At 36.2% G+C, this 27,694-nt stretch overlaps 1 protein-coding gene across 1 annotated transcript in view; it reads left to right on the top strand.

The window, feature by feature from the left end:
- Window positions 1-27,694, top strand: part of slo (calcium-activated potassium channel slo) — a 1,051,052-nt gene that overhangs the window by 1,002,887 nt on the left and 20,471 nt on the right. Inside the window, exons 18-21 of the mRNA XM_067152575.2 lie at window positions 11,417-11,588; window positions 19,855-20,079; window positions 23,807-23,990; window positions 24,092-24,187. Coding sequence (XP_067008676.1) covers window positions 11,417-11,588; window positions 19,855-20,079; window positions 23,807-23,990; window positions 24,092-24,187 — 677 coding nt within the window. The remainder of the gene's footprint in view (window positions 1-11,416; window positions 11,589-19,854; window positions 20,080-23,806; window positions 23,991-24,091; window positions 24,188-27,694) is intronic.

Here is a 27,694-nt window from a genome sequence, read left to right as displayed (position 1 = left end):
TATTACCTTGTTTTAATGGCAGCCTGTAAATACAGGAGGTTGGTTCCTTAATAAATGGAAATATATGTATATAAACTTGGAATCAAAATGAAATAATAGAACACCAAAAAAAGAGGCATTCTTCTTCATCCTCATCACTCATTCCAATGACAAGGTATTTAATGGAAAAATCACATTTAATTATATTAAATGGAGAACAGAATATAAATAAATGTATAAATTGTTAGTCATTTCAAATTAAGATGAAGAATGGGCTAGTGTAACATCTGAAATAACTCTAGTTCGAGAATTGTTATCATCTCCTCCATCACTATCAATAAGAACCCCTATTGCATAACATTGTAACGCATGAAGAAAAGTGGGTGTTACACAACTACCATAAGTTAATTATACAGTCTCTGGAGTATAGTGAACTTTCAGAAAGCAGCATATGCCAAGATATACTCCACGTAGATTTTTGACAGTGTGTGGACTATGCAAAGTGTCATACTGGATTCCGAATACATTTTTTTTTAAATTATCATCTTGAAATTATTATAATTGAATGCTTCAAACTATCATCTTTGATTAATGAAAAGGATCTATTCTTTTTCCACCACATTGTCCTGACAAGGTATGACACTCACATCCACCACATTGTCCTGACCTTGGATCCACCAGTTGTCTGCCTCTGTGGCTAAATGTTTAGCATGTCCAGAGTTTGACCCAGAAGTCCCAGATTAGATTCCCAGCTGGGATGAGTAATTTAACCTTCATTGGTTAATTCCAATGGCTCAGGGGCTGGGTATGTGTGTGCCATCTTCAGCATTAGAATACACCCATCCTCATAGACGCGCAGGTTATCTATATGGTATTGACTCAAAAGACCTGCACCAGGCCTCTTCAAAGGACACATGCCATTATTATTATTATTATTATTATTATTATTATTATTATTATTATTATTATGTGCGTATGGACCCAATGGATTACGCAAAGCTCTAACGATTCTGTTTTCTGAGTTGCCAGACAGCTCTCATCCTTTCTCTGTAGATCCTTTTTCGTTCTTCTGTCCACTTTGATCCAGTCTTCTTTTTCACTTCGTTTTCTGGTTGCATTTTCCATCCATTCATTTTTCTCCTATAGAGGTTTCTGTCCGCGGTGTCAGTTGAGTTTATTTGGGCTTTTTCCAGATCTTTCTTCACTTCCAGTACCCATGGAATATTTTTCAGATGTTCTATGTAGGTGAGAATCTTGTGTGTCAGTCTACTTGCCGGCAGTCTGCAGACGTGCCCATAAAATTTCAGACGTCTTTGCGGATGTCTGCTGCGATGTTGGAAATCTCTTCTGTCACTTTGCATGACCTCAGTCTATAACCATCTTCTGTTTTTCGGGGCCGAGAATTTTCCTCAGGATTCTTCTTTCTTCTTTTAAAATGTTTTCTAGGTCACCTTTCCCATTTAGTGTAAGGGTCTCGCTGGCGTATAAGACTTAGGGCTTGAATACTGTATTATAGTGTCTGATCTTTGCATGGCGGGGCAAGGACTTTTTATTGTATATGTTGTGAACCCTACCATAGGCTTTCCGAAATTTTTGTAGGCGAATTTTGTGGGCAGTCTTCTCGCCTCCCATTGTTTCTAGTATTTCTCCCAAGTACTTGAAGTGTGGTACCCGGTTGATTTGCCCATATGTCGTATTCAAATTTTGGATTTCAAGTTTTTAGCAGAAGAACTTGGTCTTTTCAAAGGAAATTTGTAGTCCAACCTTTCCAGCACATTCGCTAAGGATTTCAATTTGTTTAATGCCTGTGACTACATCATCTGTCAGTATGGCCAGGTCATCTGCAAAAGTGAGGTAGGATATTTCAATAGCGTCTTTGGGTCATCCTAGTCGTATGGGGTGCCAGTATCCCATGTCCTTCAATGTCTTCTCCCACTCGCAGATGACTTTTTCGAGGACGAGGTTGAAAAGAAGCGGAGATATGCCGTCACCTTGTCGGACACCAGTTTTAATTGGGAATGGTTCAGAGATCTCCCCCAGGAATTTAACTTTGGAGACAGTGTCAGTGAGTGTTGCCTTGATGAGGTTGAGGGTCTTGAAGTCAAGCCCCAGTTCCTCAAGAATAACGAAGAGAGACTGTCTTAAATCGAGTCTTACGCTTTCCTGAATTCAACAAAAATGCAGATGACCGGTTTGTTCCTCAATGCTTTGTATTTAAGTGTTGCCTTCAAGTTGAATATTTGTTCTGCACACGAGCGAACAGGGCGGAAGCCTGCTTGATATTCGCCAAATTATTATTATTATTATTATTATTATTATTATTATTATTATTATTATTATTATTATTATTATTATTATTATATCCAGCAGTTACCACTCTGGTATGCATACGAACAAGAACCTAAAGCCAAAGATCTTCCAAAAGAGAGATGATGTAGGAATTGTATTCCTTTTTTTTTAATTTCCAGGGACATCCATTCAGTTGCTGACAAAGCTGTGTTGCTCCTGAAGGACAACATTGTCTTTTGTGTTATATTTCTGTTTCAAGTTCACCCTTCAAATTACCATTATTTCCCAATTGATCTGATGGAAGAGCTACATTATTTAATCATGTGGTATCACATTGGCAGGAACGGTAATGTTTTCACTACACAATTAATAACAGTTCACTTTTCACTGAAAGTTATAAGGAACAGCCTGCATGAATTTTTGTATTTCTGAATTTAGTCTTCAAGTCATCCATGGTCTCTCACTACCACCAGCTGCTGATTATATTTTGATTAAGATCATAAATGGTTATTTTTTATTAAAGATATAACTATGTTCATTTCTTAGGGGCAAAAGATCTTAGGTCGACACCCTGAATTAATAGCAAAAAAAATGTTTATTTCTTCTGAATTTGTATCACAGTTTTGCAGTGACGAGTGCTTCATATGAAGTTAAAATCAATCTATGATGTTTTCTTACATGAATGAATTAAAACCTGTCATAAGGACACTTTTTGTTAATGACGACGACAACGGAATGGCTTTGGGATCCATAACAATTTCCAAATTTGATATACCTACTGTATGTTCTAAGCTTTGGTACTCTCTTGCCAAAATGTTTTGTTGGATTTGTGTGTGATAAGTCCTTGATATAACATAAAATAATTACTTATATATAAATATGTAGATAAGATTGGGGAAAAGTTGACTTTCCCGTAGCCTAATGGAAAAAGGAAGAGTTTGGAGTATCAAGTGGGAGAATATGTCCATGATCATTACAGGTCATAACATGTCATTTTATCCTGTAACAATAGGGTATGTAGGATACTTTATGGGAAATAATCATCATCATCATCATAGTAGTAGTCACTATTATAGTGTAGTGTTCTTCTTCTTCTTCTTTGCCTTAATGTTTTGCTGCAAGTGTAGAGTCCAGCCTTCAGATCAACAATAGCCATTTTATATGATTATACGCACTGTTTGAATCGTATGATCTTCATGTCAGTGATTATAAGTCTTGCTACCATTGCCATGGCCTTCTGCAAGGGCGCATGTCCTCGGTGGTGAAGTTCTAAGCATCGTAAGCGACTATACCAGTTGCTGCACTCAGGACATAGCCATACCACCCCTGATGCCCCTCCCTCAATTTTTCTGAATAGGAATAACTCCTCTTTTGCGAGTAGTGTTCTGCTAGTGAATATGCTTTGAATTTTTCCTAATGTTAATAAATTAAATTGTTATTTATGGATTAAAGGAATGAAGTTCAAGTGGGGAAAATAAAAATGTAAATGTTATTGGTTTTATGTTCCACTAAAAAAAAATGTTGACAGTTTTTGAAGACTCCGAGGTGCTGGAAGTTTGTCTCACAGGAGTTCTCTTACATGCCAGTAAATCTATCAACACAAAGCTGACTCATTCGAGCACCTTCAAATATCACTGGACTGATTCAGGATCAAACCTGCCAAGTTCAGCTCAGAAGACCAGTGCTCTACCATCAGAGTTATTCAGCCCAGCAAGTCAGAAAGCGAGAAACATTTTAGACTTATCTTTTTGTTCACGTTTAACTCAGGAGTAAGAACATTTGAGGCATTAATACTGTTTACCAGGAGAACACCATCAGGAAAGGATTTTTAAAGAGGGCTGTTTTGATGTAAATGATTCTCCAAGTTCAGGATGATGAACAGTGATGAAGACAGTCTAAAACACTGTAATTCACATAAATCATTTGACCACTATGATGAGTTGTAAGAAATCAACAATCATATAACATTTGAATTCCATGACCAAACTTTTTAAAAAACATTTTTTTTAAATTAGTTTTGAGTAAAAACAACATAAATCAGCATTCCACTTTTGTGCTGCTTTGCTTGTTTGCCATCATTCAATTCATTAACATTAATCTTTTTTTTTTTCCCAAATTGTTACTGGTGTCAGAAATGGTGTTTTTATTTCTCTATAAATTAAAGATAGAAATGACTGATCCCTAGGAGGAAGTCAACTCTCTGTGCAAAAGCTGGTATCTGTTTACAGAAGAAAATGTTGAGCACCTGGTGGGATAAAGACATTTTCTTTTTGGGGGACTGTTGTTATTCGTGTCATTTTGATTCATTTAAGATAAAGGGGCATGGTAGTCGAGGCTTCCCACCAAGATGGCCATGGTTTGAATCCTGGCCAATGCTATTGAAAAATTTGAAATTAATTGTCTCATCCCTGTGGTTTAGAATAGGCTTAAAACTGGAATTTCCTTGGCTGTGCTCATCATATTGACAGTCATACAAAACTACAAATGTATGTACTTTAAATATGAAATAACTTTCTATAGTAAGAAAATTCTTTGAATTTATGCTCTAACCTAATATATCACAAGTCCAAAACTGTGAAAATAGTGAAGAGACAACTAAAATGTGATAATGTTGTTATTCAACTAATGTTTTGCAGACAGAGCATTTGCTGCTGAAATTACTATTATGTAATATGGAACTCATTGTTTGTGATAGTTGGATAGAGGCCAATAAATACTGAGTAGGTTAATGTAATTGCTAAACAAAAAAGGTCTAATTCATGAGTATAAATGTGTGATAAAGGATGTTGATGATTTAGGCATCCAAAACTCTTTTTTCAGTTGGTCCCAATACTCTCCTCTTGTTTGTTGCTCTCTTCATCAGGTTTGTGTATTGTCCTGTCATGTTATATTGTGTTTTATTCTAAACATATCTTACCATCTTAGATGCATGAGAAGTTAGCCAACTTTACATATAGTGATCCATTTGATGAAACACAAAGATTACTGTACAATAGGGTGTGCAATAAATTCTGACTCTTCTGAGAATTGTTCTTAAACATTTGTCATTGCTGGTATGTTAATGGTAATGCAAGTGTGTAATATTTATAACCTTCTTTATCATTTTCATTGTTTTTTTATAGTTATGATATATTTAGTAGAAAGAATTTTGTTTTATAATAAGAATTTTAAAACTGTTCTGTTTATCAGTATAAAGTTAAGTTCTTATTACCAATCATCAGTGTGCTGACAGTGACAAAATCTGCATATTTCGTCAAATGGACTTAGTACATATGGGCTTAAGTATAACTAGCTTAGTAGAGTACAGCAGCTAGAAGATTAGGTAGATTCAAAACAGCTCTTGGGACAGCATATGATTGGTCCAACATTACAATTCTTGTTTTTCATCATTCAATAGTCACTTTGGTGTTTCCTATAAAAACTTTCTTCAGCTGTAGCTACCTGGCTCATATTTGGTTTTGGTCTGGTGTTTAAGACCAGGTGCCTCTCCTGAGGTCACGTTATTTATCAGGTGAAATTTCCAACCCAAAATTGACTGGGATTCAAACCTTGGTTGTTCGTGTGGAAAGCCAGCAGCTAAGCCACTGAACTAACTTTGCCTCTTGATGATTTCTACACTGTAAATAATATGTTAATCATCTTAATACAACACAACTGCTTATTACTATCCTTCAGAGAAATCTACCATTAAATATTGCAGGAAATACAATTAAAAATCCCAAACTGGATGGCACTAGAGCCCTAATAGGTCTTGGTCTACAAAGTAACTGCCGCTCATCCTGAAGTCCTGCAGATTAGAGGCACTACTTTGTTAATATGATGAATCCTTTGAGGCATCCTTGGCTTTCTAGACTGAGGGCGCTATCTCACCATTGGATATCTCCTAGATTGTTCAAACCTAGGCTGAGTGGACCTCGTACTAGCCCTCAGACCCAGGTAAAAATCCCTGACCTGGCTGCGAATTGAACATAGGGCCTTTGAGTAAGGGGCAGACTCACTACCCCTATTTTAAAAAAAGTTCTCTACCTTCTTTCTCAGTACAGATTTCATACATAGTTACTGTAATTTTAAACCAAGATGCAGTTTTTTCTTCCTAGCAATGTAATGTTGCAAAACTACAGATTTTTGGTGATGTATAATGAGAAAGTAGCAGCCATGGCTTTTATTAAGGTACAGTAACTGGCAGTTAAAATATGAAAGTGAGGAACACAGTAGAATAGATAAAAAGCAGTAGACGTGATCCAGATGGTCATGTATGGGAACGAGAAAGGCAAATTGGAGCAGTCGAAGGAAGTTACCAACATTAAAGCTGGAAACTTCCAGAGACCAAGTACCCAATATCTCTTACTTATGGTCATCATAAAAATAAAAGGTAGAGGTGAGTGCCCCAGGACTCCAAATAAGGTCTTATCTTGGCATTTCCCTGAAAGGAGTGCAAAGAAATTGGCAATTAAATCACATACTAGAAGTCCACTCTCAGAAGTTTAACTGCAGATCTGTGAATTATATAGTTTTCTACTCCTGTTGTGAAGTTCACTTCACTGCTAGGCCATGAAAGAAAGTTTGTTCAAAATTTTTTCCTTGTTAAGTTTATGGAAGGCTATGTTATTTTTTAAATCCATTAAATATAAATAGGCTTCTAGGCTATTTATGTAAGCAATCAAAGCTATATTTAAACCAGAATAGTCATAAATATCGGTATTAGTTTGCGCAGGCCAGTCAGCTAGAAGTCTGTATTTTGATTTTCCTATATGTTCTGTAAACTATCTACCAGCCATAGACTACAATATTCCTCAAATTATTCATAGCAGGCAGGCTTTATATTAAACTAAAGAAAATGTCCGTAACAGTACTACAATGTTCCCATTAGATAAGAGTGTTGGTTGAGACAATACCTGTTTGTGAAAGAATATGAAAGGTGGTGATCCTTACCTCAGATGGATGACAAATCCTGAGGAATTATCGAGTAGTGAATGGAGAGATTAACTCAAAATCATTTTTTACGTATATCCAGGGAGGTCCCAGGACAGCAAACACGGTGAAGCCCTTAGAAATGCTCACCATCACTATATTCAGACCTTGACTATTGATGCCTTGAGGGTACATCAATATAAAGTATTAAGTGAAGTACATGGACCTTGCGTACAATTGATTCTGTTATCAGATAGATATGATAGCCATTCCAACAGGCTCAACTCATGGTTTTATAATTGACCCTACAGTTACAACTGACACCTCTGAAACCCAACCAGCAAATATTCAAAAAGAGAGATGCATTGCTTATGAACCTACAATTTCATGCTTTAGAGCAAAATATGTTAACATTTATAGAAATACTGGCTCTTGTGGTTGGAACTAAAGGCAAATAACAGCCATATGTACATAGCTGTTCAGACTGGGCAATCAATTTATGAACATGGTAACCTTGGTGGCTGTAAAGAGTTCTATTGTTATTTTGCAAAATCATTTGTACCTGTAACTGTTATGACTGATATATGGAAATCTCAGTTACCATCTGATTATAAGACATACTGTTCAGAATGCTTTGTCAATTGGGCAACTACTAAGGGGAAGCTGAATAATGTATGTTGTTGAAAATATGAAGTGTCAAAGGGAAGCTGTGAAGATGATGTTTAGCTAAGAGATAGCTAAATATGCATCTGTTAAAACCCTCATTTCAGTAAATACAACCTAAAGCAGCAGTGGCCAAAAATTTGCACCCATCATCCACTAGCACATATCAGTGACATGAACACATCTGATCAGCAATGCAGCTATCCTCTACCATTGTGATATTCATTGAAGAATGTGAGAGAGACAGATATATGCTTACACTCACGGTAGGTGGAAGTAGAAGGATTGTATGTCATGAAATCTGACTGATGAAGGAAAATTCATGTTCACGGCCTTTGTAATCAAACATAATATTATGATAAAAATAGTATTATGTATTTAAAATCAAATTTTGCATAAGTTACAGGCACATGTTTCAATCTCTTCAGCAACACAAAGAAAATTGTGACCCAAGATGGGAAGTGTGGTTGGACTGTACAGTCTGTTCTATGTTTTTTGAAACAATGGTTTGTTATACAGTTAACCACACGTAGTTGTGCACATTAAAGGCTGTTAAATCTGAACATTGATAGGACTTAGTTTCATAGCAGAGCAGCAGGTGGAACCAAATACTAAAAGAACATGTGCAGCTTTCCTGTGCAGTCAAGGATATTGCTGCTGAGGAAGAATTTTATAAAAATTGGACACATTTATGGATTGCAGAAATACACTGCAGATCTATTAACTCAAGCTGGAAGTGTGGGGAACATTCACTAACAAAAGCGAGAAAGGTCTGATAAATAAATTGAAGTCAGTCTTGAGACCTTTGAATTCTTAGAACCTCACTGGAAATGACAGTAACACCGACTGGCTGGCATGGAGACTGCTGCTGTTCTGTGGTCAGATTGCTTAACTTTCCCTATGTCTTTCCCCTCAACTGCAAGTCACCTCTGTGTGCAACACTCAAGACAAGAGTGCACCTGAGGCATGCTGCTCGGCCAGGCCTGACCTAAAGAATGTATGGGATTATCTGCTTTAACTGAAATTGATGATTTCCTTTCTTCAACCTAGTATTTCTTAGGTAAGCTTGATTACATGCTTCTCCTCTGCTAGAGAAAATATTATTGGGTAATTAGAAAGGCTTACTATTTATAAAATTATATGAATAGTATAGATGTAAAACAAGTACTTACTAAAAGCTGGATCAATCATAAAACTTGCTTTAGATTAACTAATGCTTCTGATAGAGTGGAAATGCAGTAGATTTAGATAAGTGTCATCTATTTGAGAATTAGTTTAGACTAAACTATATTAATAATAATCAAATTTTGTGAAGGGAAAACAAATTACAGGGAGTATTTTCTTATGTATTTGTGGTTTTTGTATTATGAAAGCTGAAAGTTATTCATTATTAATGAAGGAATGATTCAGGGAATAATATCAAATATTATTGAGTACAGTATTTATTTCACTGTTATGTAACATATCATAATTATGACTCTTTGACTTTAATGATCTAGCTGCTAAGTACATAGCCAGGGTTAGAATTAGATTGTACATTAATAATTATGTCTTGTACACTGGAAAACAGAATGTGTTACAAAAAGATTTATTTCAGCCTTGGTCTTACATTGCATGTACAGAACCCCACTTCAGTTCATTGAATACACTTGCAGCTAGCATTTTTTCTAGAAATAGACTGTAGAATTTTATGAAAGTTGACTGTGTTCTATTTATTAGCTTAATAAGAATGAAAGAACTGAATATTTCATGCATAGCATTAATTGTTTATCTGTCATGTAAATGTGATGGATGATAAAATAAACCAAGTGTAAGTGGTATGGAACAGGAATTAAAATTAAAGGAACCTCTTTTCTTGATTTCTACATAAAATTAAGGGTAGTAACTATGAGAATGATGAGCTCATTTTCCCATAGTTATGATCAATTACATTCAGGGGTTTCCAATTTAAGCTCAACAAGCCACGCATGGCCCTCAAGGTCTTTCATGGTGGCCCAAAAGAATATATTAATTTAATGTTATAATATATTATCACCAAAGAAACAGCAAGCTCTGTTTTAATGATGCAGAGAAATTTACAGTTGCTAATAAAATGCCTTTTTAAATATATATTGCCTTATCCTTGTATCAGCCTACCCCTTTGCTAGGTAGAATGAACTTGTTCATCACTTCTTCACTTTTGTTATTTTAAGTTTGAATGTTATACTACATCTTTCTTTAATTATTAATCAATACATACACTATTTTAGTGAAATATATTTAAGTATCCAGTTAGCTCGTTCTGTAGATCAATAGTAGTGTGCCGGTTTCCAAGTCCCAGGCAGAGTGGCAAGATTTTTGAAAGGGGTCCACTAGACATTCCATTTCGTACGAGTCGGCATGTCAAAGATCTCTGGAGATGCATTTTTTGTTCAACTGATAAAATTAATTTAAACTTGGCCATAGTGTGCCCAACAGAGATTTGGTTTACCCTGCCATCTGGTAAAGTAGAACAACAAAATTCATGTACAGACAACCTAAATGGGATCAAATTAAGACTGTCCGCAAACAGTAAAAGATACATTATTATTATTATTATTATTATTATTATTATTATTATTATTATTATTATTATTGATATAGGCCAAGCTGAATTGGTCACTTTTTAAACTAAAATACTGGTACAGTCTCAGGAAAACTGCCTGTATATGACGATTAATTTAGTTTTAAATTGTGAAATGTGACTATAAACTTCATATGTATTTTGTTCTTTATACTATCTTTTGTGTTTTTAAAAAAAATTAATTATTTTTATGGCTCACCACTCAATGCCTGGATACATACTTGGTCCCCTGGCCTTTTGAAGTTGGAAACCCCTGATTTATGTTAAATGTAAAGTTTAGCTATAAAGTCACAATTGCTAATTCTTTTATACAGTAATTTCATTTTGCATATAGTACCGTACTTCTTCCAGGTGGCAAGGAGGAAATGCCCATATATCAGACAATAGTCTTTTCCTTTTTTTTTTTTTCAGCTGTCATTATAGAATCTATACGTTCTGGATACAATCAGACATTACATATACCCTGTGAGTTCAGTTGGAAACCGGAGAGTTCATATGGTAATGTTGGATAGAAATGACACCGTAGTTGGAAATTGATAGAACTGGTCACTTTATCTTCATAATACCTTTAATATTGTACATAACAGAGTAAACTAAAAATTCTTCTGTGCTCAAATGAACTAATGAATCAAAATTTCCTTCATCAAATTGTAATAATACATTGTCACGTGGGAGATATTTTCATTACTAGGATAAAGAATACATTATTAAAAACTGAGAATGCTGCTAGATGGTGTACAAAATAATAAGAATGTATGAAAAAGGGAATTTTACACTTTAGTTTTATTAGTTACAATAGCTGTTTAGATATGAATGTATTTTACATTAATATTTTTCTATTGAATGGTTCCTCCAGTTTCCTGTTATGTTTTGCTTGAAGATTCCAATTCTTCATAAAATGTCAAAGCCGTTTGTGTGAGGAGAAGGAAGGCTAATTTTGTAGATGCAAGTAATGCAAATGTCATTTTACAGGCCCACTAGTCGGAGTTCAGGTGGCAACAATGTGAACAACAATGGGGGTCTTCAGGTTGGAATAGCAGATGACCAAGCTAAAGACTTCGACTTTGAGAAAACGGAGATGAAGTATGATTCAACGGGAATGTTTCACTGGGGTCCTGCAAAAAGTCTTGAAGAATGCATCCTGGTAAATATATCTCATTTCTATAGTTACTGATATATAATTACTTGGGTGTCACTTTTCCATACCTCATATCCGATACTTGGTTACTTTCATGAGACCTTCTGTGATGTTACACTCGGGAATTTTTTTTTTTTTTTAAGTGTCACTACTAATGTCTCTATCAAATATTTAACATCATTTTTCTAGCATACAGGATGTAAAGAAATCCCTAGGTAAAACTTCAGGAAGGAATTCCTCAAATAGAAGGTAGGAATAGAACAATATGGGTCGAGAAATGCAAAATTGCTGAGTTATCCATTTCTATTAAAGTAGTGCATTTGAACACATCATAATTGATTGGAATTAAATCCAAGATACTGCTTAAATTTGTTACATATGTAACCATGCTGCAGATAAACAATTGATGTTAACCTGAATGCATCTTAACCTTTTCATTGCTGAGATAAATTCTCTTTTGTAAAAGCCCTGTGCTGAATTATTTTTGATAATTAACCTCAATACATAAAAGTCGGAAATAAGATGGGAAAAACCAGAGGGTTCTTGCCTGCTTGTCATATATTTTTATACTAAAAATGGAAGGTCCTAAACTGATTTTTCTAACACAAAATTAGCTATATGTTACGCAGGAAATTCAAGATTGTCCAACATAAAAGGCCAACAATTAAACAAAAATCAAACTAACAATTAAAAATAACAGTAAAAAGCTCAACTTACAATGGCAGTACCTGGCAGGAAATCTCTTCTTCGGGGTGGGTGGTACAGGGGAAGGAAAATGTCTCTCTGTCAGTCTAAGCAGTTTGTCCCCGGCTGGTTGGACAACTTCTGTACTTTCATTATAATCGGTGTCATCACTATCATCATTATTCTCTAAATCACTAAAATCGGAATATTCATCTTCCGATTCTAATGTGGATAGCACTCTTACAACCTCGGATTCGGTAAGATCTCGCACTTTACTGGCGGTCGACATACTGTAGCTTACTCATCCCTGACGCGGGCCTCACTGCTAGCTTGCACACCGGGCATACCACAGAGCAGCTCATAAAACAATAACTCAATAACTCAAGAATGAATCAACAGATTGTCATTTCGTAAGCTCCTATCTACTGCAGAGAGATGCGTGTATCCGCCCACGGAGTTTGAATGACTTCTTTTGTCATCATTGGGAGTATTGCGTTGATAAAGTCAGAAGAATGTCACGCTCGCAATATTATGGGCGCAGCAGAGCAGCAGTCAACCTCCGTGCTCGCAATATTGCGAGCGCAGCAATGTAAATGTTAAACACCCACAAATGATTCCTGTTCTTCCAATCAAAAGTATTAACTCCATATGATGATGTAAATATTGTATATTGTGCTGTTTTTATTTCAGTCATGTCTCTTTTGTTTTTTCATTTGTTCCTTCATTATGTTTTTTGGCACATTTTTAGCTTGTACTAGCTGAGATACCCGTGCTTCGCTACGGAATTCTACATTGTATACAGAATTCTAGGTTAGGTAGTGTACACGTTTGAGCAAGATTGTCTTAAACTGTATAGCTCTTAACGTTACCCTAGAAATGAGACGGGAGGTCACGAAACATCTTTTCTCATATGAAGACTGAGGGAATTTTCACTGTAATGGTAGACCCAATTTCATGCCATCAGTCACAATCAGGTTGGGATGTTTTCATTATAATGCCTTTTTACATCCTCAGAAAGACTGTCTTAGTGGTTTTCCCAACTGAAATGAACATACAATGACGTCTATAGGAATGGCGCGATTAAAAGCAATGCTTTTATATTACAAAATACTTGTTCAAATGAAACACCACACATTTTCTCACTTTTAACGAACAGGATTACGCTGCCTATCTAACAGTCCAAAGTTCCAGACCTGGAATGACCAAACTACAGACAGCCGTGATCCGTGAACACTCTTTGGCTTTCTTCGGCAGGGAGAGGGTCGAATAGTGGAGACTCCCAGGGCAAAAACTATGCCCAATTACTATTCTGTTTCCTAGGAGTACCCGATGAGTCGGAAACTATCAATTCACTACACTGGCGGCGGAAAAATCTGACTTGAAGGCAAATTTTTCCTCCAAGCCAGAAGAGAAACCCCCTCTTCACTACTAGTTTGGAATAAATTGAATGTAGAATTTAATAAAAGTGAAGAGAAAGAAGCTTTTCTTAAGAAACGGCTCTTTTCAGAGTTGAATTTTGAGTTATTTAGTGAATATTGTGGTACTATAATTCGGAAAATGCCTAAATTGTTATTCTAGACCAGGCCATACTACTACTACTACCAAGTGAGGCTCTGCCTTAAGTATGCACACTGTTCAAAGAAACAGCGCGTCAGAGTAGGGATCGAATAGCTGAAATACAATGATGATCCAGTGTGTTAAGTACCAGCTGTATCAGAAAATGTATGAACCAGAGGAATGGCATGCTAAAGAAGAAAGTTTTCTAACTCCCTGGCTATTTTCCGCCAATATTCTGTCAGGCTGTTATACTCAGAGTTGAGAGGCAGTATAAGAAACAAAGAACATCACAAACAATGGTCAATGTAATGTTATTGTTGATCAATGTTATGCACTTTTGATATTATACGCCTTCACAATGCCTTTGCTGGCGGGACCTAGTGTTTACAGTGCACTATGTCTTCTGGTATGGGCTAGAGCAATTTTGTTACTTTCATTGATCTGTCTCAGCTTTATCCTTGGCCTTGACAAAATGAAATTGACTGAGGTATGAGTGATGCTAGTAATGCCATTCCTTCTGCAGCCAGTCCCTGCTATGAATGGTGTGAAAATATTGCTCATAGGGTCAGTTGGTGCATGCATTTCAGTGGGCTTGGCAGACTGATATGTAATAGCAACTTCTGGCTCGGTGAGGAAAGCAACGGGAAACTACCTCACTCCTCGTTTCCCTAGTACACCTTTTCAGTGATGCGTAGGCCATCTATGACAGCTGATGGTGGAACTGTTGAGGATCCAACCAGCCTTCGGACTGAGGACTAAACATACACACGCCTTCACACTTAGTTTTCTTCCGACTCTGAAATACCACTTTTATCATAGTCGGTATGGTAAAACTGAATAAAAGATAAAAGATCAGGAATTTTATTCTCTATAACTTTTTTATATAGTACTTTTCGATAGGACCAATAACAATGGTATTTAAAAATTACACTTTAGGCACCTTCTCCTAAACTACAATCTCATCCAGGATGAATAAAATTGTTTAGAGCTTAGACTGTAGTTTCTTATTCCCCGACTCTATATACCGATTTTCATTAAATTCTGTTAACCCATTTTCTCGTGGCTCGGCGTTGATATGGACTTAGCAACAAAGTACAAATTCATGAATATCTTTGTTATCATAGCCATTTCACTCAGCGTAAATAAAATTACTTATAGCTTAAATTGTAGTGGCTCATTCTCCGACTTTACATACCAATTTTCAATGAAATAGTACCACTAATAACGTAAATATTTAAAAATTAAGTTTTAGGCCTTCCCCTAAACTACCATTTCAATCAGCGTGAATGAAAGTATTCATAAGCTATACTGTAGCGACGTATTCTTCAACTTTGCATACCAATTTTTATGAAGATAGGACTACTAAAAACATAAATATTTGAAAATTAAATTTTAGGCCTTCCCCTAAACTACCATTTCTATCAGCGTGAATAAAATTATGTATGGCCTAGATTGTAGCAACTTATTCCCCGACTTTGCATATCAATTTTCATTAAATTCTCTTTGGCCGTTTTCTAGTGATGTGTGTACAGACAGACGGACGGACGGAGAGACAGAGAGACAGACAGACATTACTTAAAAGTAAAAAGTGCAATTCCTGGTTACTGAGGACATGGCCGACACAGAAATACCATTCTTTTCAAATTCTGAGCAATGTACAGACAAAACTCTTATTTTATATATATAGATTATGTAAATTACTTTAACCCACCCCCCGCTTTTTCACTGAAGATGGCTCAAACCTAGCACACGGGGGCAAAACGCTGGCAACCAGGAATGAGATAGCTGGAAAATTTATAATGTCTAATAACGGACCATTTATATTGGTATTAGAAAACTTTCTCTCAAAATATGTAAAATCCAAATATTGCATTTCATTATTTAGTGATCATTTTGAACACAATCTTGTTCATTGAACCAACTAATTTTAAAGCAAATCTACAAGGTAATTTGTCCAGCATGCATATCCAAATATCACACTAAATATAAATACTCTGTTGTAAAATATGTCTTAAATTCCAAATGGAATACACACAGAGTAATTCTAGTTTAAAATTAATTATATTGCAGCATAAAATTTTACATTTAATTTGGTGCATTCTGGTCCTCAACTTCTTAATGCCTAGACCAATGAAGCCCCCCCGCTCAATATGTTTTTTCATTTTATTCCATTCACTGTTTTAATATGTGGCTGGAAAAGGCCTAAATATGGGTTGAAACATGTATTAATTTTTTCAATCATTATATTTTAAGTGTTTTTAATATATATTTTATATTGAATTGTATTTACTAAGGGGATTTTAATTTCTCCTTTCTTCAGGGAATTTTGTGTATCATACCCCACAGATGTGTTGTAGCTCACAATATTACTTCACAGTTGCTGCTCAGGAAGGTAGGAGCTCCACAGTTTGCCTTCTATAATCTATTAATGATATCCCCTCTAAAATATCACCTTTATGCCAATGATCTCCAAATTTACTGCCACATTAATATAAGATATATACAACCCTAAAAAATTCAAACAATTATAACCACATCTCAGAAATGATTAAACAGCATGTAAAAAAATGATACTATTCCTCCAACTACATTAAATGCAATCGTAATCCTGTTCTGTAAGAAAGTGAAGAACCTAGGTATGACCCTGACTGAAGCCCTTGACTGATCTGCACATGTAAGAAATACCTGTAGAAAGATGTACGCAGTGTTACATCCCCTGAAACAATATAAGGACACTTTACCACAAGACATCAAGATAAAACTTCTCCAAATTTTGATACTTCCAATACTTGACTATTGCAACGTCGTCCTTATTGATGCAACCTGTGAACAAACTATGAAACTTCAACGAGCATTGAACTCTGGTCTTCGATTCGCTTTTAACTTAAATTATGATGCTCACATAACCCCTAGCTGCACAGCTCTTTTGTAGCTGAAACCCAACAGGTGACGGAAGTTTCATATACTTATGTTAATACATCGAACTCAGAATAAAAATCTACCCAAACAACATCATCATCATCATCATCAATGTCCCACTCCAGTCGCCCACACACAATGACCTGTCAGTTCTTGTCCTCATTCCGTAATTGTAACACTAGATCTGGCACTTCCCTTGCTATTCCTGTCAACCACTCTTCCATGTATAATAGATCCTTCGTTGTGACTGGGTCATAACTTTGGAATTCACTTCCAGCTGCTGTCAGGAACTCTAAAGACATTATCAAAATTTAAGACTGCATGCAGAGTTTACCTGCTGAATACCGCTGATTGTTTCGTGTGACTGGTGATATATGATAGGTTGTGTGATCATGGTATTAAGGCTAGTAACAATGCCATTTTACTGTACTACTGAAGACCACTGTTGTTTTTTATAATTAATATTAGGTTGTCATTTTGTTATAGTGTAAATGTACATGATATTTACCTTCTAGCTCATACATACAGTAGATCGCTGTTTACTGCCATACTTGTTTTTCCATTACTTTATTATGTATTGTGTTATGTTTATGCACTGGCTTGTATTTTTCAGTTTGTATTTTACTTGTTTTTCATTATGATGTTTTCTCTTTTTTTACCTTTATGCTCTGGATTTTTCTTCTTTTATTTCTTGCGCTTTACTTTCTTTCTTTCTTTCTTTGTTTCTTTCTTTGTTTCTTTCTTCATTATATGTTCTCCAAATCTGTTATTTACCTTAGTTTTATTTTATAATAGAATATTTCTTTTATTATGTATTATCCTTAATTTATGTAGTTAAGTATAAGAGAAGGCCACAAGTCCTAATTTCACCTCTGCTAAAGTAAAAAAATATAAATAAATATAAATAAATCTGAAAAATTGTAAGTAAAAACTTCCAGAACAACAAACCAATAAATCATTTAAAATACAAAACACTTAAGGTTTTTTCTCCACTTCAGTTCTCCTACCTTCCCCTATACTGCCACCTCTTCTCAAGTGACAGCTCTCAGCAGTCACTTGACAGAGTCCAAAGGGGGAGTGAGTATTTGTTTCATCCTAAACCCAACTTATCTTCTTATTTTTCCAATATATTCTTCTACTTCTTTAGCATACTTACTTTGTTTTTTTCTTTATTTTTCTTTCTAGATCTTTTTTTTATTAAGTGCTAGAAGAAATGTGACATTTATTTTGCTACTGTCAAATAACATATTCCATGTTCTGTCTTGACTAACTTGTATAACAAAGATGTACTCTGTCATTAAACAATGCCTAATTACAACAATGCATAAAAGATTACATCCACATCATTACTACTGGCTTTTACACTGAAAAATATTTTAGTCAAAATAAAGACACTGCATGTTGTTATTAAAATTTGAAATGTGTTAATTGTTTCTCATCTCAGTTTTAACATGTCTGTATGTAACTACCTATTTTAAGATTTTGAAGATGTCTACCACAAGTATCAGTAGCTGAAGACGATCCAGTGTAGGTTGAAACGTGTAGTACTTGTAAAATATGACTATAATTTCCATTTATGATTAAGTGGATACTCTAAATGTATTGAAAAGGTGGACCAACCCCAGATAGGGAATCTGCCACCTGGGCGCCTGCCCTAAATGCAGATCAGTAGTGATTGATTGATTTAATAAACAAAAATATGTAAACATTAAATCTCTCTTTAAAAGGAATAATTTTAATTGGACCACGTGATGTAGATTATGTAGTAATTTGGAGAAATACAGAGAAGGAAGTCCAAGAGAGGCTGAACACCTGGAATGAACATTTGAAAGCACATGGATTAACAATAAATAAATCGAAAACTGTTACTATGTCAACAGGCAGAAGAAGAAAGAAAAAATAATGCTGGAAGGTACACAGCTGGAAACAGTAGACGAATATAAATATCTTGAATGCATCATTTCAAGTGATAACAGAATACAGCATGAGATTAACAATCACATTCAAAAATCAGCTCAGTTTTACCATAAAGTCCAGAACCTCCTCTGGAACGAACAAGTTCCCTTAAGATCAAAGCAGATTCTATTCCAATCATACTTCACCTCCATAATAACATATGGCCTAGAAACCTGCATAACAACCCAACAAGTGGATAGCAAACTACAAGCCGCAGAAATGAAGTTCCTACGAACTATGGTACAGAAGACAAAAAAGGACAGGGTAAGGAATGAAAGAATAAGGGAGTAAGCTGGTGTGTACCCATCCCTGAATGAAAAAGTGACAAGGGCCCATTTGAAATGATTTGGCCACATCAAACGAATGGACGATAGGACAGCAAAACAATGGCTACACACAGTCATGGCCAGAAAACGACCGGTAGGAAGACCTAGGAAGAGATGGCTGGACCAAGTGAAAGAGGACATAGGAACAAGAGGAGTCAGCTGGGAGCTGGGATGTCATCTTGAGAGAAGAGTGGTACATGGACAGACAGAAATGGAGAGTGCTCGTAAACCACACCTGGGCAACTGGAGTGGAAAACTGATGTTGATGATGATGACCCATGGGTTAGAGAATTGTTTCCAAGTTATACTAGTCCATTACACTTGCATCACTTTCCATTACGTATCTTGACCTGTTTTTCTCTTTTTATGTTTCTCCTGTGTTCTTTAGTATTTTACCATCTGTATTTATCTTTGTCCTTTTATCTCTTCTACTTTCCTTTTTATATTCAGCTGTCTGTCTTATCCCACACTTGTGACATTAAAACTGAAGATCTGTCAAAATTACCCCTCAATGAGCGTTGAAGCCCTCCCTCCTGATGAGGCTGGGAAGCTGAAATGAGCTTGCCAGGGCCTGAGAAGAGATGGATGTAGAAGAACTGGGATTATTGAGGAGAGAGTCAATCTATTGGAAGACAGTAATTTATGCAGATGTGGTGATTGTCCCTGTCCTTTTGTGTTTTCATGTTTGTCCTTGTCTCCATTTCTATTGCTCCCTCTTCTGACATTGGCCTGTCATTGTGATTATCTTATTATGTTTTCCTATTCATGTTCCTATCTTTCTGTATATGACCTGATTTGTCATCTTGCTTATTGTGGGTTGTTTTCTTCAGGATCGTAACCAGGCGGCCATGACGGTGCTCAATGGGCATGTGGTGGTGTGCCTTTTTGCGGACCCTGACTCGCCACTCATAGGACTGAGGAACCTGGTGATGCCCCTCAGAGCATCTAATTTCCACTATCATGAACTTAAACATGTTGTAATAGTTGGGTCGGTAGATTATATCAGAAGAGAATGGAAGATGTTACAGAACCTGCCCAAAATATCAGTACTTAATGTAAGTAATCAGCTTTGTAATTCCAAGTGTGAATGTAACTTATGTTAACATGGCTTTTGATTAAGAGAATTATCACTGTGAAAATGGAAATCAACATTACAGGGACCTGGACATGAGAAGTCATTAAAACTTTATTTGTTGTTTTTCACTTCTTAAAATAGAGTAAACTTTTCTAAATTTAAAATTATGTAATATGGGTATGTTTTCTTCAACAAAATTATATAAAACAGCTGTTTAAATACGGCAGCACCACTGTTAATCCCTCTCAGGTGTTGGCTAACAGTACATTTCCGAAAGATAAATTGTTAAATCTGAATGTAGGTTGCATTTTTCTCAGTAACCATAAGAGCTAGAGCAATAAAACTTGATTCACTTCTTTAATTGCCTAAACGCTACAAGTAGGATTTGCAAGATGTATATTTTACCCTAAAATTTAAGTAGTAATGCATTAGTTACCTCCAAATTTTTGAGGGAAAGAATATTTTCTCTTTGATAGCCTATTTTAATATAGCAAACAGCCTTTTGGGTATACTTGTACAATAGCATGCAAATTAATCCAATCAAGATACAGGAAAGTGTTCTCAAAAGAAAAGTCATAAAAACTATTGAACATCAGTTCTGCAATTACAGAAAGTTATACCTGAATATTTTGTGACCTCCTTTGTTCTTCAAAACAGCAACATGTTTTGCATGGATTCTACCAATTTTCTGCAAGTATTCGTGATAAGTGAACATATCATGCTCACTTTCATTGATCCGTCCATTTTTTCCATTCTCTTCTTACAAATGGCCCATAAATTTTCGATGGGCCACAGGAGCACTACAATGTTTTTATCTTCAAAGAATTTGTTGACCTTTCTGGATGTGTGGCAGGGTGCAAAATCTTCCAGAATCTTTTGTAACTAATTTGGACACTACCCATCTATGAAGGATTTCTATGCACTGGTCACAGTTCATCATACTCTTTAACGGGGGCTAAAACTCCTGGCCCCTTGTAGGTAAAAACTCTCCAAAACATCACTTTTGGAGGATTTTAGGTGATTTTTTTAATATGGGTCAGTAGTGTTTTCTCTTACATTTCTTTATGCATGTACACAGACTTTAAAATGGTTTTCATCTGAAAATGTGACTTTCTTCCAATCTTGTATCATGCAGTCTTTATGTAGTTTAGCCCATATCAATTGCTCTTTGTACACAGCATCGGTTAGAAGCTGCCTTTTTGCTGGCCTGTGCACTTTTCTTCCTGCTTTGAACAGTCTGTGACGAACTGTTATAACATGAACATTTTGTCTGCTCTGACTTAAATCTCAGTTTAGGTCAACAGCTGAGAGCCTAGGGATTATTCTTCCTAATGAGTAAACGGTCTTCTTTTAGTGTAGTCTTGCATTTCTGACCACAGTTTCCTTCCTTCAGTGATAAAAAGGGCTCAGTTTCTATTCTAGTCACTCCGACACCTCACTGTGAAGCAATTTGTCTGTGTCATTGCAATTAATGTCACAATTTTTTTAACATTTCTGCAGGGTGGTATCTATTACATATTTACAATACAATGATGTGCCACAATACTGAAAACTTATACGACCTTACCTAGAGACATTAAACTAATTAGTCCATTATCAAGAACATCCAATAATGCCCAATAGTGTTGACAATAATTCCTGCCATTTACCTACAATGCAATTAGCTTGAACGCAGGAACAGCGTTTAGTTGGAACGCATGATTCTGTGAACATTTAGTTACAAATAGTATAGAAATTACTTTTGTTCGGATTAATTTGCATGCTACTGTAAGTTTTTATTGTAGGTACTAGTATTATTAACACTCCGTTACACACGTAATAATTGTATCACGGTTACATGCGTGGCGGGGATTCCCTCATCATGCACAAAGAAGTGAATAAATTGTCTCTTTTGTTCTATTGAAGGAGAAAGGGCCTAAAAATCTTCCTCACTGTACTGTTGTTTACTTACAGTTAATAGTTAACTAGCAGCTTCCCGCTGGCTCCGCCCGCAATGTACAAAGTATGGTGTTGTTCGTTACTATCCTCGCGGATGTATTTGCAAAGTTTCGAGTTAATGAAATAAAGCACATGATCTGCTGTGGTAATAGAATGTAATATTATGTCCACAAAACACTTGAAAATACATCACACAAACAAATTGAATTAAATGTTCCTTGGAACAACACTAAGCGCCAAACTGTTAAAAAGTCCTTCAAAGATCTTCGTCATGGAGACAAATGTACTCATAAATTTTCTCAGAATCAACCAATTTAAGTCGTTATTGCCTCAAAAAAAAGCGCTTGATCCACTGAGTGTTTTTAGACCAAAACGAACTGCATATCTCAATTAGAACGAAAGATATGATTGCTTCAATGAGAAAAAATATTGAAGAAATCAAACGTCAAATTGAATGTGCACTCATAACTTTCCTCAGAATCAACCAATTTGAATAGTTATCAGCTGAAATGAAAGAGCTTGATCCGCTGAGTGTTCTTAGGCCAAAACGAACTTCGTACCTCAATTAGAACCAAAGATATGATTGCCTCAAAGAGACAAAAAATTGAAAAATCAAATAATTTGAAGAAGGCAGAAGTTGAGTGATTTATAGTACCTGATGACAAATATGTGCATGAATACCTTTCAGTTAAAAAAAGAATGAAGGAAATTGACCAGATAGAATGGCCGTACTGACTGACTTTGGTTTTCATCAATTTTTTTTATATATAGATAATTTTTGTTATGACCTGAATGAAAATAAACAAGAAGGGAAAGTAATATTCCCCCCGTTCATATTCTTGATTTTTTTTTTTTATACGTCCTAACACGCATAGGTGGAGATTTCCTGCAGTGTTCAAGTCCCTGATGCGTTGTTCTTCCTTTTCAAAATCCATCATATGCTCTAAAGCGTACCATTCCTAAAAGGGAATATAAAAGGAACAATGAATAATAGGCGACCAAGCTCGATAGCTGCAGTCACTTAAGTGCAGCCAGTATCCAGTAATCGGGAGATGGTGGGTTCGAACCCCACTGTCGGCAGCCTTGAAGATGGTTTTCCGTACTTTCCCATTTTCACACCAGGCAAATGCTGGGGCTGTACCTTAATTAAGGCCACGGCCGCTTCCTTCCCATTCCTAGGCCTATCCCATCATCGCCACAAGACCTATCTGTGTCGGTGCAGAATTAAAACAAATAGAAAAAAAAAATAGTAATAGGCGAAGGTATAACAAGAGCAACGCCAACGAAAGTCAAGAATATAACTTAAAGTAGTCACAAGGTCACACGCATAAGCGGGAACTCGCCGCCCAGGAGAAGAATAACATTTAAATTTAAGAAGTATAACAAACGTCTACTCATGTATACACCTCAGCCGTGATTAACAATGACTCCACTCTGCGCAGACTATGTGCGTGGCCGATGTCCTGGAGAACAACCCTTCACGCATCTCAATAAAATTCAAAATTTACGAAAATGTTTAAACAGTGGGGAATCCCCGCCTGTGTGTAACGGAGTGTTAACTTATGAGTTACATGTAATATCTGCCGTGAAAATTGTACTTCCACTTACGTGCTTTTATAAATGTACTTACAAAATGGGCCTTAGACATTTAGTGCCGATAATATTTCAGAGGTTCCTTAGTTTTTGCAGTGCATTATATTTAATACTTCCATCAGTTTTTAGAAAAGTTGGTACAATTTCCTATCGAATGATGTGGTTTCTTTTTCCAGGGATCACCTCTCAGTCGTGCTGATTTGCGGGCAGTGAATGTCAATTTATGTGATATGTGCGTCATCCTGTCAGCTAAGGTACCGAGTAATGACGACCCAACCCTTGCTGACAAAGAAGCCATATTAGCCTCTCTTAACATCAAAGCCATGACTTTTGATGATACTATTGGTGTATTAAGTCAAAGTAAGAATGCTTTTATTGATCTAAATGCAGACTGTTTCTTTCTTCTTTTTTTTTTACCAAAGAGTACGAACCTAAAAAAATATATATTTTTTTGTTTCTAGCGGCCAACGAACAAGACAATCTCACCCCTGTAGGTAGTCCCATAGTACTACAAAGAAGAGGATCAGTGTACGGGGCCAATGTGCCTATGATTACAGGTAACTCTAACTACTTCTACGATGTGTGGCAAAAGATGCACTCAAATTATTGCTCATCTGCTATCCACATTTCCCTAGCAACAAAGTATTTATTTATTGTATATAATAATTTGGGTCCACCTCTGTGGTATAGTGGGTAGTGTGATGCACCCCCGGAGGCCCGGGTTCGATTCCTGGCTCTGTCACGAAATTTGAAAAAGTGGTATGAAGGGTCATCTTGGAAGGGAGGGTGCGATCAGTCGTTGAAAGGAAGTTGGATGAAAACCAGTGCAGTTTCAGACCACAGAGAGGCTGTCAGGATCAGATTTTCAGTATGCGCCAGATAATTGAAAAATGCTATGAGAGGAATAGGCAGTTGTATTTATGTTTCGTAGATCTAGATAAAGCATATGACAGGGTACCGAGGGAAAAGATGTTCGCTATACTGGGGGACTATGGAATTAAAGGTAGATTATTAAAATCAATCAAAGGCATTTATGTTGACAATTGGGCTTCAGTGAGAATTGATGGTAGAATGAGTTCTTGGTTCAGGGTACTTACAGGGGTTAAACAAGGCTGCAATCTTTCACCTTTGCTGTTCGTAGTTTACATGGATCATCTGCTGAAAGGTATAAAATGGCAGGGAGGGATTCAGTTAGGTGGAAATGTAGTAAGCAGTCTGGCCTATGCTGACAACTTGGTCTTAATGGCAGATTGTGCTGAAAGTCTTGGAACTTGAAAATAGGTGGAATGAGTATGGTCTGAAAATTAGCCTCTCGAAGACTAAATTGATGTCAGTAGGTAAGAAATTCAACAGAATTGAATGTCAGATTGGTGACACAAAGCTAGAACAGGTCGATAATTTCAAGTATTTAGGTTGTGTGTTCTCTCAGGATGGTAATATAGTAAGTGAGATTGAATCAAGGTGTCGTAAAGCTAATGCAGTGAGCTCGCAGTTGCGATCAACAATATTCTGTAAGAAGGAAGTCAGCTCCCAGACGAAACTATCTTTACATCAGTCTGTTTTCAGACAAACTTTGCTTTACAGGAGCGAAAGCTGGGTGGACTCAGGATATCTTATTCATAAGTTAGAAGTAATAGACATGAAAGTAGCAAGAATGATTGCTGGTACAAACAAGTGGGAACAATGGCAGGAGGGAACTCGGAATGAGGAGATAAAGGCTAATTTAGGAATGAACTAGATGGATGAAGCTATATTTATAAACTGGCTTCGGTGGTGGGGGCATGTGAGGCGAATGGAGGAGGATAGGTTACCTAGGAGAATAATGGACTCTGCTATGGAGGGTAAGAGAAGTAGAGGTAGACCAAGGCGATGATGGTTAGACTCGGTTTCTAACAACTTAAAGAGGTATAGAACTCAATAAGGCCACAACACTAGTTGCAAATCGAGGAATGTGGCGACGTTTAGTAAATTCACAGAGGCTTGCAGACTGAATGCTGAAAGGCATAACAGTCTATAATGATAATGTATAATAAGAATAAGAATAATTCTATGTACAAACCTTTTTTTACATTAGTTAAAATTTTGTTATATACCGGTATGTATGAATTTGGATATTTGGAATGGTTTAAGACACATTTGATTTTCCACGTTTGTCCATATTCTGGGATATCATTACATAATTGAACATTTTGTTTTAAATATGTTCTGTATTTCATGGTTTCAAACTTTTTGTCAGATATTCATTTAAAATATATGTTACAAGCATTTGTTTTTCAAGGCTGGGATCTTGAATTTCTAAGAATGTTGAAAACAAATTGTGTGGTATTCATATTCTTTTGTTTATTGCTGGGCATTGGCTTCGGCCTTATCACTCTACTTTCATGACAGTACAATTCCTAATACCTAACTACAGCAGGTTTGGTCCAGGCAATTAGCAGAGCATTAGCACCAATTAGGTTAATCTGTTCTATTCAGTACTTAACGAACAATCATATGATCGTTGTCCTTCACCTTCATCGTAATCATCGTAAACCCCTCCAGTTGCCAGAGTTTCATGTACGAACCATCTTCATCTTGTGTCCTTGTACCACTCTTCTTCCACTAAGTCATCCCTATAGTGACCTCTCTGCAGCACATTCTTCTCACTGGGTCAATCCACTTTCTTCTCTGTTTTTCCACAAGTCAACTTTCTTCCACCTTTCTTTCAAATTCCTGCCTTGAAATTCTGTTTGCTATTTCCCTTCAATGAGTCCAAACCATTTCAGTCTTGATTCCTGAATCTTGTTGAGGAGAGAATCTTGTATTCCCATTTCTTCTCTAATCTTCTCATTCTTAATATTGTTCTTTGTGGTCTTCTGAGCCAGGGTTTGTTGGAACTTCATTTCAGCTGCCCGGAGTTTAGAATTATCGTTATTGGTTAGCATGGCCGTTCTAAGGCTGTATATTAGATTTGATGTGTAATAAGACTTGTAGAATGTTATCTTTGTTTTCAGATATTTTTGTTAATCTCACAGCAGCTGCATTACTTGATGGTAGAATTGTGTTCTCATAAGATGACGAGACTTTTTATGGAAGTATAAAATAGTTCATTAGAAGCTAAACTAGTGATGTTTAGGCCAAAGCTCTTTAAACTCGTTACTTCAGCTGTACGGTCTCTCTTCCAGTTCCCCTTCCGATTCACTCTTATGCTCATTTTGTAGCTTTATACATTTTCCCATCTTGATGTGTACCTCAGAAGCATAATCTCGAAAGACAACACTGTTAGGCAGGAAATACTCAGCAGGACACAGAAAGCATCAAACTTCTACAGTCAAGTCAGAAATCTTCTCTGGGACTGAAAAATACCACAAATAGTGAAAACAATCGTGTACCACACTTACTTTGTACCAATATTCACGTACGGTTTAGAGACATGTACCCTACTAAACAAAGACTTCAGTAGAATCCAAGCAACTGAAATGAGATTCATTAGAACCATGAACCAAAGTAACAGACAGGACAAGATCAGAAATGAAGGGAATAGGAAAGTAGCAGGTATTGAGGTTCCTATTACCAGTGTCATAAAGAAAGGCAGACTTCAGTGGTATGGGCACATAATGAGAATGAACAGGGGAAGACCTGTCAGAAAATATTTTGACCTTAATCTTGTAGGAAGAAAACCGCAGGGAAGACCAAGAAAACGTTGGATAGAAACTGTTAGATCAGATGTGGAGGAGAGAGGATACAAATCGGAGGACGTACTGGAACAGAAGATGTATGAAGACAGAAGGAGATGGCGAGCGCTTGTACACAACACCCGGAAAACAGGAGTAGGGAAATGATGATGATGATGATGATGATGATGATGATGATGATGATGGATGTGTACCTCCCTGTGAACACCATTTACCAAGCCTGAACTCAAATTTATATTTCTGACACATAACATTTTTCAAAGTGAGTTTATGTGATGGCATTTCAGATATTATAGAGTTTCAGTACTCTAATGGCATATTGGTAATTTACCTACCTTGAAGCCAGAAGAATACACTCTCAATACAGATCACTTTTAAAACTATATTACT

The sequence above is a fragment of the Anabrus simplex genome, chromosome 8 (genome assembly GCF_040414725.1).
Source record: "Anabrus simplex isolate iqAnaSimp1 chromosome 8, ASM4041472v1, whole genome shotgun sequence".
Classification (NCBI taxonomy): Eukaryota; Metazoa; Arthropoda; class Insecta; order Orthoptera; family Tettigoniidae; genus Anabrus; species Anabrus simplex.
Note: the sequence above shows the minus strand (reverse complement) of the source record. Positions and strands in the feature narration are given on the sequence as shown.